The sequence below is a fragment of the Paramacrobiotus metropolitanus genome, unplaced genomic scaffold, assembly GCF_019649055.1.
Source record: "Paramacrobiotus metropolitanus isolate TYO unplaced genomic scaffold, Prichtersi_v1.0 Parri_scaffold0000004, whole genome shotgun sequence".
In the NCBI taxonomy this organism is placed as follows: domain Eukaryota; kingdom Metazoa; phylum Tardigrada; class Eutardigrada; order Parachela; family Macrobiotidae; genus Paramacrobiotus; species Paramacrobiotus metropolitanus.
The window spans coordinates 988,579-1,000,319 of record NW_026570224.1 but is presented as its reverse complement, the minus strand read 5'-3'; the positions used below and the strand labels follow the sequence as shown (position 1 = coordinate 1,000,319).

The following is an 11,741-nucleotide window of genomic DNA, read 5'->3' as shown; positions in this document are numbered from 1 at the left end:
TCCGATACAGCGCCGATGATAAATCAAAAAAGGTAAACAGCGATACGAGTTCCACTAATTTTCATGAGCACATCGCCAGTCATCTTGATATAAACTATCGTTAATCACTTTCTGCGGGGCTGGACAAAACTGCGGAAGGAAGCGCTACTATTCCATTAATAAGCAGTACAGAGTGAAAATTTGTGAATGTCTGTCATCACAATGCGGAGGAAGCACGTACTAGGTTAAATGCTGCGCAAAAATGTTGTAACGTTAAAATAGACATAATCAGTCTCATTATGGATGCACTCACACACATCTTGCTGCAAATCCTGAAATTACTTTGTAAGACGCTCAACATGCATGTACGTATAATAATTTGAACTTTATTTTTTATTACTAACGGCACTGTATGCCAGCTAAAAGTATTTAGCCAACCACTCACATAGTCCAATGCAAAAAATTTACAACGTAACACCGAAGGATCAGAAAGAGCAGCTAAAATCACCGACATTACGACTGTATCATTCTCTTTTTGGAATCATAAACATATCTTTTGAATATCATCTTCACTTCTATGTTATCCTCTGTTTTTAGGGCCTTTGTATTATCACCAGTATCTTCATCCGTTCTCTTTTTGTTCATTCTGCTCAAGAGATCGATTGTTGTTTGCTTTAAACCATCTGAAATTATGAAACGATATTCAGCAAAAGTATCTGTATCTGACATGAGTATTCGTATAGTATAAAGCCTGCCTGATCACTAAAATCAAAAGAAAAATTAGTCGATGCCGATTACACAGTACAACAAAATGGCAACAGACGTGAGAGCCGTGTAATTAACCCGATACACAAATAAATAATACGTGCACAACATTCACATGTATAAAACAACACAATAATTCCAACCCCCGTAATAAACTTAACCAACCACAGGCTATATGGCACAATAAAATAACATAAAGGAGCAGCTCAGCACAATACTACAGCACTGTAGAAACCAAGCGGAACTGATTTTCATAAGTACTCCGAAGTATTTTTATAATTACTCCGAAGTTTAGACACGTATTGTACGTACCTGGAATGCGGATTTTGATTTTCCCACTTTTTCCGAAAGAACCATCAATTATCCCAGCTTCACCGGTGGATAACTGCACTTTCAGTCCTTCAAATTTTGTCGTATCCGTTTCTTTTTTTACCAGGTTTTTTACGATAACAGAATGGGGATCCTGCATTCGTTCCACTTGTCCGCTTCTAAATTTCTCCTTAAAGATTCGCAGTTTCGGCAGGAATGCACTAGCGTAATCCTTGTCCGAAAAAGGCTCGAGGATCTTTCCATAAAATGCCAGTCGACACGCGTTCTGGTGGATATCGGCGTCCAGACGAGAAGCTACAATCAACTGTCCTCGCTGACCAATAACTGGAGATTCCAGCTCGATTAATGCAAAAATCACAACATTCTCTTGATGTACGGTTGCATCGACAACTTCTTCGACGAACGCGTACTCCGGATTCGCATCGAAATTCTCCCCGCTATCTGGAACACCTGAGAACAGTTGGATTTTCCCCATAACTGTGTCATGCCCTGGAAAACAAAAGAGAATTAAAAATGCGGGAAAAACGTTTTATGCCAATGAAACTGTCCTCATGACATCCGCAAAAGGAGAAAACATCCTGCCAAATTTCAAGGCTGGTTTCAGTTAACCAAATCGGATGAAATCGTACACCAGTAGCCTGTGCTTAGATATCCATATTGGAATGTCTTACCAATCGTCACGTGGAATTTTGATCGGCTTTTTATTGAAGGCTTAAAGTGCTGAATCTTGTGGAGTTGAATGATGAAACCGTACAAAGTAGTCAACGTTCCCGGCGCTGCTGCGAAGCCTCTTTCGAGTAGCTTCGCATCGAAATTCGCGACACATATTCCGACTCGATCACCCTAGAACAAAATTAAAATATCTGTCCTGATGCAAAATTTTCACCAGCTGTAAATATCTCATGCACAAAAAGAGCAACACATCAATCTGAACCGGCATTTGAATAAACAAATACCATCAAGAAAAAAACTCTCGTTGTAACAATACTGGTCTTGATTTTCTCCCACTTATTGGGGATAAAAAGGTACATAAACGGAAAACAGCCTATCGTGCCCCATACCTGAATCGCTTGTTGTACCGGCTGGCGAAACATCTGCATCGATTTGACTTTACGCGTTTCTTTCAGCGTCACAATTTCGATGTTGTCGTTAATGCGCACACTACCGGATAGCATAGTTCCAGTCATCACCGTTCCCTGTCCGCGAATGCTGAAGCAGTGGTCCACGGAAAACAGTAAGGATCCCTTGGCATTCCGCTTCGGAAAAAATGTCTTTTCGGCCAACACGTTCACTAAATCCTGGAGGCCAATCGCTTCACCCTACAACGTCCTGATTGATGTCGGTTAAGAAAAGAGAGAAAAAAGATAGGATACACAAATACACGTGCACATACCTCCGAACTGCCGGAGTGGGCCGCTACCGCCACGATCGGGCATCCGGTGAACTTCGTTGTCAGAAGGACCTTTTCCAGACGAGATTTCATCTACAAACAATTACAAAATTGACCAACTTAATTCAAAAGATTGTTCTAATTATTTTATAAAATCATCTTGAAAACCAGCTAAACAATGCTTACAGAGTCACATAAAAATCAAAACTAAAAATTCAAATCAAATGCAGTCTACCGACAAGAAACAAGACTTAATTGGCTGTTTATTACAGCTACAGATATTGGTGGACATGACATGGACATGTGGAGATTCTGAGTTATATGCTGATATTGTTTTGTTTAACTGCCTTTAATGTTCGGTAGATTTACGAATTTTACACGTTGTCTTTGTCATGTTATCATCGTACTTCACAAGAAATTAAAATAGTCAGATGGACATCTGAGCAAGTACCAATTTAATGAGAGTGCGGTGTACCTTACTGATGCTTGCTTCGCGCTTGCTCTCCGGTAGCAAATCAATTTTATTCAACACAACGATCATATGCTGACACGTTATTTCGCCGATAACCAGACATTCCGCGGTCTGCGTCTGAATGCCTTTGGTAACATCCACAATGAGTAGCATCAGATCCATGATCTGCGCTCCCGAAATGATGGTGCGAATGAGTGACGCATGACCGGGACAATCCACTAAAGTATACTGAATGTATCTGATCTGATCATTCGGGGCGACGAGATGCGATGGCAACGGTACGCAGAAGGAGGAAAAGCCCAGGTCCAGCGTGATTCCGCGCTCCTGGCTTTGTGGGTTCTTGTCGAAGGAGGCTGTGCTCGCCGTCGTACTGATGGCTTTGCAGAGAGACGTTTTCCCGCTGTCAATATGGCCCAGCACTCCGACATTAAAATTCAAACTATTTGTGGGTAATGCGGCGGGGTCCATCACGTTAAAATGCACAACTGTACACCAGGCCGAGGACAGAGGCGCAACTTCTACACAAAACAATAATTGTTACTAGAATAATATCCACTATCCAAGGCAGATGCTTCGAAGGCTCTGTGGTTTGTTTGTTCACTGTTTCGTATAGGGGCGGCTGGAGCTTCTCGGTTTGGTGGGGGCGGGAGTATTGGCTTTAGCGTGAGCCGACCCCGTAGACTGCTATGTTAAAAAATTTTTGCGGGGGCCATGGCCCCCTGGCCAAGGGGTTCCGGGGCTGATACACAAACTACATTACAGTATTTGCAATCTACCATCCTAAAGTACTTTTTACTACGACAAGATTACAACTCATTATGCAGAGACACTTAACATCACATTACACTGTTTACCGTATAAATAAAAAATTAAAAAACAATCTGAACACCAAAACTTAACACAAACACCTTGCACTATCGTGTAACAAAATTACTCAACACAAGCACCTTGCACCTTAATGTTGCAAAATTGCGTTGCGATTAAGTTTAATTAACAAAGGCTCTGGCTATGTATAGTATATTACAGTCATTTACTTACATCTCATTGTCAGATCTGATGAGAAAAGTATCGTTTACCGTACACTAAAGTCAGTAAAGTGCAATTCAATCTACAGAGATTAATGAGTTCAAAACAACTGTCCCGGAAACAAAAAATTTTTGATCGCTGCCATAACAAAATGTTTCAGACACATAGACAAAACATCTGACACCGTACAAAATCCTTGAGAAAATTGAGCAAATTGTACCAGAAGAGAGATATAGACACGAAAAGCGGAAATTCTTTTAGGGTTCCCACACTTCGTGCAGAATTTCCATAACGAGGTCATAGACCATGAATGTTATCGCTGTTTCTAATGGCGTCCTCATTAAGCGAGCCATCGTCCCCTTGTAGAATCTGTAAAACAACGAATCAATCAATTAACAATACGTAATCATACCAGTTAAAAAACAAAAACTTACCCAGAAAACCCTTCTTTGCTGGCAATCAAATAAGCACAATGTACAATATTCCGGTATTTCTTAGCCTCAATACCTTGGAGGCGGGATTTCATAACATCCAAGGGTGTATTGCAGAATACGGATACAATACCACCGATGGCTCCAAAAACAGCTGTTAGTGGCTTGCTCACTTTGGCTTTAGGATTGCCTTGTTTGCGCCAGTCTTTTAAGCTTTCCACAACGAAAAACCTTATGGCTTGGTTGGTCGAAGTTTTCATCACAGTCGGGACTAAGCCGGCATATATGCCGCGTATACCTAGAAGGCAAAAATTATCGATTCACAACATTCACCGGGTCATAATATAAAAGTTTTCACACAAAAATAACCATGGGCTGCTTAGTACGAGCAGAAAAAAACAATACCAGTGACTAAGTAGAAAAAACAATACCATTGACTACGTATAACCTATTAATTTCGCTGTCAAAGTACCTTGCTTTCTTAAAATTCTCCTAACTCCTTGGAACACTCCTTCATACTTCTGGGTCGGAAAGTTCAAATCATGGATAAATTTCACCTTTACAGATTCGATCGGTGTGACAGCCAGAGCTAAAAGAGAAGTAATATGGCATAAAAGCGAGTGAATGTCAGTTTAATATTATAGAAGTCTGTATGGCTATTTCTAACCCATAAATCAACTGCGAACAAACAAAAAAATTTTCCTGAAAAAAAGCAGATCTGAAAATAAACGTTCAGTTTTTCTTCTTTAAGGGCAAAATCACGGCAATGCCCTGGTCGGCGAAGAATGAATTATTATTACACTTCACGACTACAGCGTGGTAATGGTCAATTTTAAATTAAAGTTTATTAAACTGCCCGGTAAATATCTAATTATGCAGAATTCGGTGTTGTGGGCAAAATTTGTTCTGTTATCTCACCGGCTTCGAATGCTCCGGCAGCCAGTCCGCACAGGAGTTTTCCATGAGCCGATAAATGTCCCGTGGAGTCCAGATTCAATTTCTTGAAAAATTCAAACGCCTGAAACCTGACCACCGTTTTGGGACTCAGCACTGCAACATTCCATCCACGATAAAGACCTTTAATGCCGTGGGCATGGAAAGTTTGCTTATACACGTCCATCATACCGCAAAACCTGGCAAAATATACAAAGATGAAAAATTCGTCGACAGCAGTACAACAATGGCTGATCTCTGCAAAAGAGCATCCATCTACCTGGGTTTGTCAGAACGTGCGTCTAACTGCATCTGGATCTTAGCATAATCGATGGGGTACGTTAGACTGATTTCGAAAACACCAGCGATTGTGCCTGTAAGAATAAGACAATCATTCACAAACTTTAAAATTCAATTTAGTGACTTCTGCTTCGAGTAGTAATTTCTTTGCATTATGCATATTTAATTACCGTAATTGAAAAGCACACAAGATATGGAACGTCTCAGTAAATTGCCATGAGAAGCAAATATTGGACGTTCAGAAACTGCCGCCATGCTAATTCAGTTCCTGGATACTGCTTATATTTGTGATTAACTTCGATTGCACTTTGACAAAAAATTAGAAATAACTGGCAGTATAAATATACTTTCCAGCCATAAACGAATAACTTACCAGCCACAAGCGCCTTGGTGTGATGCTGTGCTCGTTTATTCTGGCGCACTTTCTGGGCTCTGTCCTTCAATAGTTGGCTTCTTGATGGCGATCCCTTGGCTGACGTCTTCTGAGGTATCGGAGAAAGTACTGTAGGGTCCACGCGCTCAGGCGAAAATGTTTGTAGAAAATTTCTTATCATCGTGATAGTTAAAAATATCCATACACTGAAAACGTTGTTCCACCATTAGAAACCGTCCAGCACACTCAAATGCCGATTTCTACACTTTCGAAATCCCCAAAATGCGTCCAAACTTCGCGAGATATTCACAACAGTGTGGCATCATTAGTCTCAAAGTTACCGTTTAGAAAAGAATTCGTAGCGGCAAAATATCACAACAAACACACCAAAGATATACAGAGTTGGTACGTTTAGGAATTTGGAACTGTGTCAATTTTTTCCACCGCGACGGCAATTTCCACATTTTAGGAATACATAGAAAAATCGGCGCACTGTTGAGTTCATTGTGAAATAAAATTTCCTCTCTCAGCGGTCTTTACCAGACGGTGGTCTGATTGGTTGGAAACAGATCTGTTCTCTGAATGAGCGACTGTTGCGTTGTGAAGTCTACGAGAAGTACGGGAAGAGGCGTGGTCGATCACTTCGGGTTATGTTTACTAACAGAGCTGCGTAAGACGTGATGTCGCAATCATCGAGCCATCATGGATTTCCTTCGTAAGTACTTAGTAGTACTTAGTCTTACTAAATTCACTAAATAATTCACTTCACTACGGAATCGTTTTATCAGTGCATCCTTTACCGAACCGGTGCAGAATTGCCGAATAATTTTAAATTCAGTTGCAGATATTTTGACTATTAAACCAGTCTGAAGCATTTTAAACACCCTTTTAAATTCAAATAATCATAATGATAATTCCACTCAAATTGTTTAGGGAAAATTTAAACACAAAGTACATATATTATTTTAAAAAATCATTCGTTCCATTATCTGCAAACTTCGGCACGTATGTCGGTATGTGCATCATGATCCACCTTTTTAAAATCACAGACAACCATGTAATTGCGTAGGCACAATCTAGCGCTGCATTAAAATATATGATTCATGGCGTTGATAATGATGTCGTAGACCGTAAACACAATGGCAACTTCCGTTGGCACTCGTACTAAACGAGGGATGGTACCTCTATAAAATCTGAAAACAAAATTCAAAAATGCTGAAAAAAGGCACCGAATTTCAGTTGATTAAGTCTCAGATTCCGTAATTTCGCGGTCTGAAAATGGTATAAAAAAACTTACACTAGTAAGCCTTCTTGTTTCCACATCCGATAAAAACAATCCACGGTATTTCGATATTTGCAGGAATTCAAACTTTGCATACGGGATTTTACAGCATCAAATGGGGAATTAAGAACAACAGACGCCGCACCGCCGAGAGCTCCAAAGAGTGCGATCAGCGGTTTACTGGCGGGTTTCCCGGTTGATCGCTTCCGCCAGTCTTTCAAAGACTCCACAACAAAGAATCGCGTTCCCTGGCTGGTGCTGGATTTCATAACGGTAGGAACGACACCCTGGTAAATTCCCCGGATCCCTTTAAAAATCAAAATTAAATGCAGATAGAACGCTTATTTATGTCTGCATGCAAGTATTGCAACAAAACAACCTTCTCAAAAAGGCGCAGACACTTACATAAGAAAACCTTCCTGCATTTCTAATGGCAACGGTAGCACTGTTGAAAAATAAATTTCTTACGTAGAACCGCTATTCGTGATTAATCAAAAAGAAAAAAGTAGTCTTACAGACAAGACTCACGGTTTTAAAAATAATCATAACAAACTTTTAGTTCCTTAAATTCCAACGGATGAATGTGCCGACGTTAAAGCAACTGATTCTATCATCCATACCGTATTCCCGAATAATCTGGCGAATGCCTTGGAACAGTCCAGTATACCTCCTGACGGGAGAATGCTGATCATGGATAAATTTGACTTTAATGCTTTCTGTGGGGGTTGTGGCCAGCACAGCTTCACAAATCCCGGCGGCGAAACCACAGAACAGTAATGCATGAGGGGATAAATTCCCATTACCATCCGCCAGCAGGCTCTTCAGCTGCTCAAACGCACCAAACCGTACCGCTGTCTTCGGATTCCAAATAGCAACGTTCAGACCACGATACAACCCGCGCACACCGTGGGCTTGAACAGTTTTACTAACAACGTCAATAGGGCCGGTGTATCTGCAAGAACTTCAGAATCACTGCTAAACGAACCAGATAACAGATATGGTATCGAAAGATGGAGAAACGTATGAATACCTACGTGTCACAGACTTCTCATCCAGTTGTAGCTGCGTTTTGACAAAATCGGTGGGAAAATTTATAGACATTTCTATCATCCCCGTAATAGCTCCTACAAATTAAATACGAGTAATTTAAATCTCAACATAAGATCAGCATGTTAAGCCGGACATGTTTCAGCTTGATGCTTGCAGTATCAATACGCTTGTACAAACAAAATACACAACTTCTGATACCTGCGGCTACTCCACGAAGTGGAGAGTTGGTTTTCGGAAAACTCCGCGAGATATCTCCTTGTCGACGCAACAAATCGGGAGCGCTGGGAATAAGATCGATTTCTTCTGCCATAACTATAAGCACAATCGACAGCTCCACTGCTCTTCACTCTTTAGCACGTGGGCAGCCGATTATGAGACACAATCCCGTTGTATATACCGATGGTCCGATGGTATGATAGCACACATCAAATATAGCTAAGCAGCAAGCATTTTAAACAGTATACTATTTTATTTTTAGTTTAATTATAACGGAAATGTAAATCAGTTCTTGTGCTAAAAAAACAAATTCCTTTGAAGATCTGACCATTTGTTTGCTAGAAAAACAGCTGACTGATGCAATAAGCTCATTCCAAACGCCCATCGCACTCGCATGCTTCTGTATCGCTTCCGCGATGACGCAAACACGAAGGGACGCTGTAGCTGCATGTCTAGGGCGGATGGCAGTTTTAGAATAAAGTAATTATGTTCGCCACCGGATGGCAATTTTGAAAAATATTTTTGCGGAATAGAAACAGTTTACTGGAGTCACGTTTACTGCAGTCACGCAGTGCTGCTTAAAACTTCTGCGATTTCTCATTTCTTCCTCGAATTTTCGGATTTTTGCGCTTCTAGTTCTGAAAACTAAAAAGATTGTTACCCCTGCCTGTGGATATTATTATTGAAAAATGCAATAAAATTGCAGTTATCTTACAATAGGCGAATCGGCGCATCCGCGTGTTCAGCATGTTGACAAAATTCTGCTACTCTATCTGTTATCGAGCTTTCCGTTCTGAAAGTTCTTTTGTCCGGAATCTCTCCGAAGCCTTCTCCAGCAATAAAGCAATTTTAAATGCAGCTATTTGCCGTTCGGTTTCGACATCCGTGGATCCTGAGCAGACGACACCGCGCCCATTGAAGCGGAATAAAACCAAACGAAGCCATGAGGTAATAAACGAAACAACTCTTTATTAACCGTTAACGTAATGCGAATATCCGAGAAGATACTTTAGCCTGCTTACCTTTGCTTCTGTCTTATCCCAATGAAACGATGAAAGTATATATTGCAGGCCGAAAATTTTATCGACTGGCTCGAGGTGAGAGTTGCTGCAGGCCAAGGCGGAGACGGAATGTGTTCGTTCTTATCGCTTCCGATGACAGAATATGCGGGACCTGATGGTGGCGATGGGGGAAATGGGGGACATGTGATATTTGAAGGTAACAGACCCACGTATAAGTACAGTCTTGCAGTTATGGGGCATTTTATACAATTTGTTTTATCAATCTACTTTTTGTGTGATTTTTAAGAGAGTGGGACTGCTTGGTTAAAAAACGTTTGCTTGGTTATAAAAGACGAATGATAATTTACAGCGACATTAACTTGTCAACAGGTCTGCGTTTGGTCGCTGCTCATTTTTGAAGTAATAAAAAACCCTTTGGTGCATTGACTATTGTCCGGCTACTAAACCACTTACACTACTACTGATCAAGTGGAAATTTGGTTTTGTGAGAGGGATTAGAAGTGACATTGACATTAATAATTTACAGAGCTGCTGTTACTTTGACATAATGATGATATGGTCAGTTTAATTTAACTTATTTTGTTTATTTCGTAGTGTTTTCCTTGAGTTTGTTTAAAAACTGATTTTGCTGTTTGTTTTCTTCCGTAGCGGACACCAATTTGAACAGCCTCAATCATTTGCGGCTGAATATTGCCGCTAAAGCGGGCGAAAAGGGGCGCAGTAAGAACTGTAACGGTCGTAATGCCGACCATTTGATCGTAAAAGTGCCAGTTGGAACTTTTTTTCGTGATACGAATGGAACTATTTTGACGGAGCTGAAGCAGAATGAGGCTAAATTCTTAGCCGCCCGCGGTGGAGCCGGTGGTAAAGGGAACGCTTTCTTCCTGAGTAACGAAGTACGGGCGCCTGTTGTGCGCGAAGTGGGTGGTATGGGAGAAGTGAAGAAATTAACCGTGGAAATGAGAGTTATCGCCCATGCCGGTCTGGTAAGTGCGTCTGTCTCCTCGTGCCGCTTTTAGTTTGTGATAAATGTCTCCTGCATGACATGATTTGACATACATGTAGTACTAGCTGTCTGATTGTTGGTTTACATATTATTCTTATTTTTGTTTGCTTTTCATAGACAAAACTGAATCGTTTCCTGGTAGCTTACGTTAGAATTCTTCGATGACTTGCTTGCAAGAGTTTGAGTACCGCCATGATTTTGTTGTTTTGATTGTCCGAGTTTTAGCTGTGCTTTCGGTTATTCATAATGAAAGAGGTTGGTTATTATCGATATCCAAACTTTGCTAACTTTGATAAATTTACGTCTGTATGTTTGGTTTCTTGTTCCCGGGTTGCAATATTTGCATGGCCATTTATGCTATGACTTTCTGTTATGAACTTATGATACCATTTCATCAGATCGTTGTTGTTTAGGTGGGATTTCCTAACGCGGGCAAATCGACATTACTAAGTGCACTGAGTCGAGCCAGACCTAAAGTCGCAAGCTATCCCTTTACTACCCTACATGCCCACGTCGGAATCATTGAGTACGAAGACCGCACAAGTCTGGCGATCGCTGACCTCCCGGGTATTATTCCCGATGCTCACAAGAATCGCGGTCTGGGCTTAGAGTTTCTACGGCACATCGAGCGCTGTGTATGTCTCATGTACGTCATTGATCTGTCCCAGCCGGAGCCCTGGCTGCAGTTGGAACATCTCCGTTACGAACTTGACATGTACAGTCCAGGACTGGCCGATCGACCTTGTGCTATTGTCGGGAATAAGATCGATCTCCCTGAAGCTCAGGCAAATTTATCCGAACTGCAGTCCAGAGTCGACCTTCCGGTGTTCCCTATTTCCGCGAAGAAAGGCATTAATGTCACATCCTTGTTGATCCATTTCAGGAAACTGTATGACGAACATCACAAAGATATCACGACGGAAAACGTAGAAAAAGATAGTGAACAGTCGAACGACAATAAAGTGATCCTTTGAAATTATGTTCAGTTCAGCCTTGAAAACTTTTTGTTATTCCGTCTCCATTAGAATCGCTTTTGATCGGAATAAACAACTCAATGCAGCCATTGGACAAGCAGAGGGCTTTCACTTGCCCAGGCTCCAGCTATGTATTGTACTCGGTAGTATGTACTATGTAGGTACAGTAACGTAGCGATAACTGTAGTGTAC

General features: G+C 41.1%; 3 protein-coding genes across 3 annotated transcripts; 1 reads left to right on the top strand and 2 right to left on the bottom strand.

Moving 5' to 3' along the window:
• Positions 1 to 351: 351 nt before the first annotated feature.
• On the bottom strand, positions 352 to 3,754 carry LOC129602561 (selenocysteine-specific elongation factor-like). Its single transcript, XM_055501606.1, has 6 exons — positions 2,940 to 3,754; positions 2,468 to 2,557; positions 2,136 to 2,393; positions 1,746 to 1,917; positions 1,057 to 1,563; positions 352 to 662 (listed from the first exon to the last, which is right to left on the bottom strand). Exons 1-6 carry the CDS (start codon positions 3,402 to 3,404, stop codon positions 493 to 495), a joined length of 1,662 nt encoding a protein of 553 aa, XP_055357581.1. The 5' UTR covers positions 3,405 to 3,754; the 3' UTR covers positions 352 to 492.
• A 162-nt stretch (positions 3,755 to 3,916) lies between these two features.
• LOC129580727 (uncharacterized) lies at positions 3,917 to 8,908 on the bottom strand. The gene is made up of 11 exons (XM_055471385.1): positions 8,530 to 8,908; positions 8,312 to 8,405; positions 7,902 to 8,242; positions 7,297 to 7,588; positions 7,182 to 7,192; positions 6,000 to 6,224; positions 5,607 to 5,700; positions 5,312 to 5,526; positions 4,866 to 4,982; positions 4,397 to 4,691; positions 3,917 to 4,331 (listed from the first exon to the last, which is right to left on the bottom strand). The coding sequence occupies exons 1-11, from the start codon at positions 8,639 to 8,641 to the stop codon at positions 4,220 to 4,222; spliced, it is 1,908 nt and encodes a 635-aa protein (XP_055327360.1). The 5' UTR covers positions 8,642 to 8,908; the 3' UTR covers positions 3,917 to 4,219.
• Positions 8,909 to 9,120: 212 nt separating this feature from the next.
• On the top strand, positions 9,121 to 11,657 carry LOC129580669 (mitochondrial ribosome-associated GTPase 2-like). The gene is made up of 4 exons (XM_055471303.1): positions 9,121 to 9,495; positions 9,618 to 9,765; positions 10,218 to 10,555; positions 10,989 to 11,657. The coding sequence occupies exons 1-4, from the start codon at positions 9,295 to 9,297 to the stop codon at positions 11,547 to 11,549; spliced, it is 1,248 nt and encodes a 415-aa protein (XP_055327278.1). The 5' UTR covers positions 9,121 to 9,294; the 3' UTR covers positions 11,550 to 11,657.
• Positions 11,658 to 11,741: the final 84 nt, after the last annotated feature.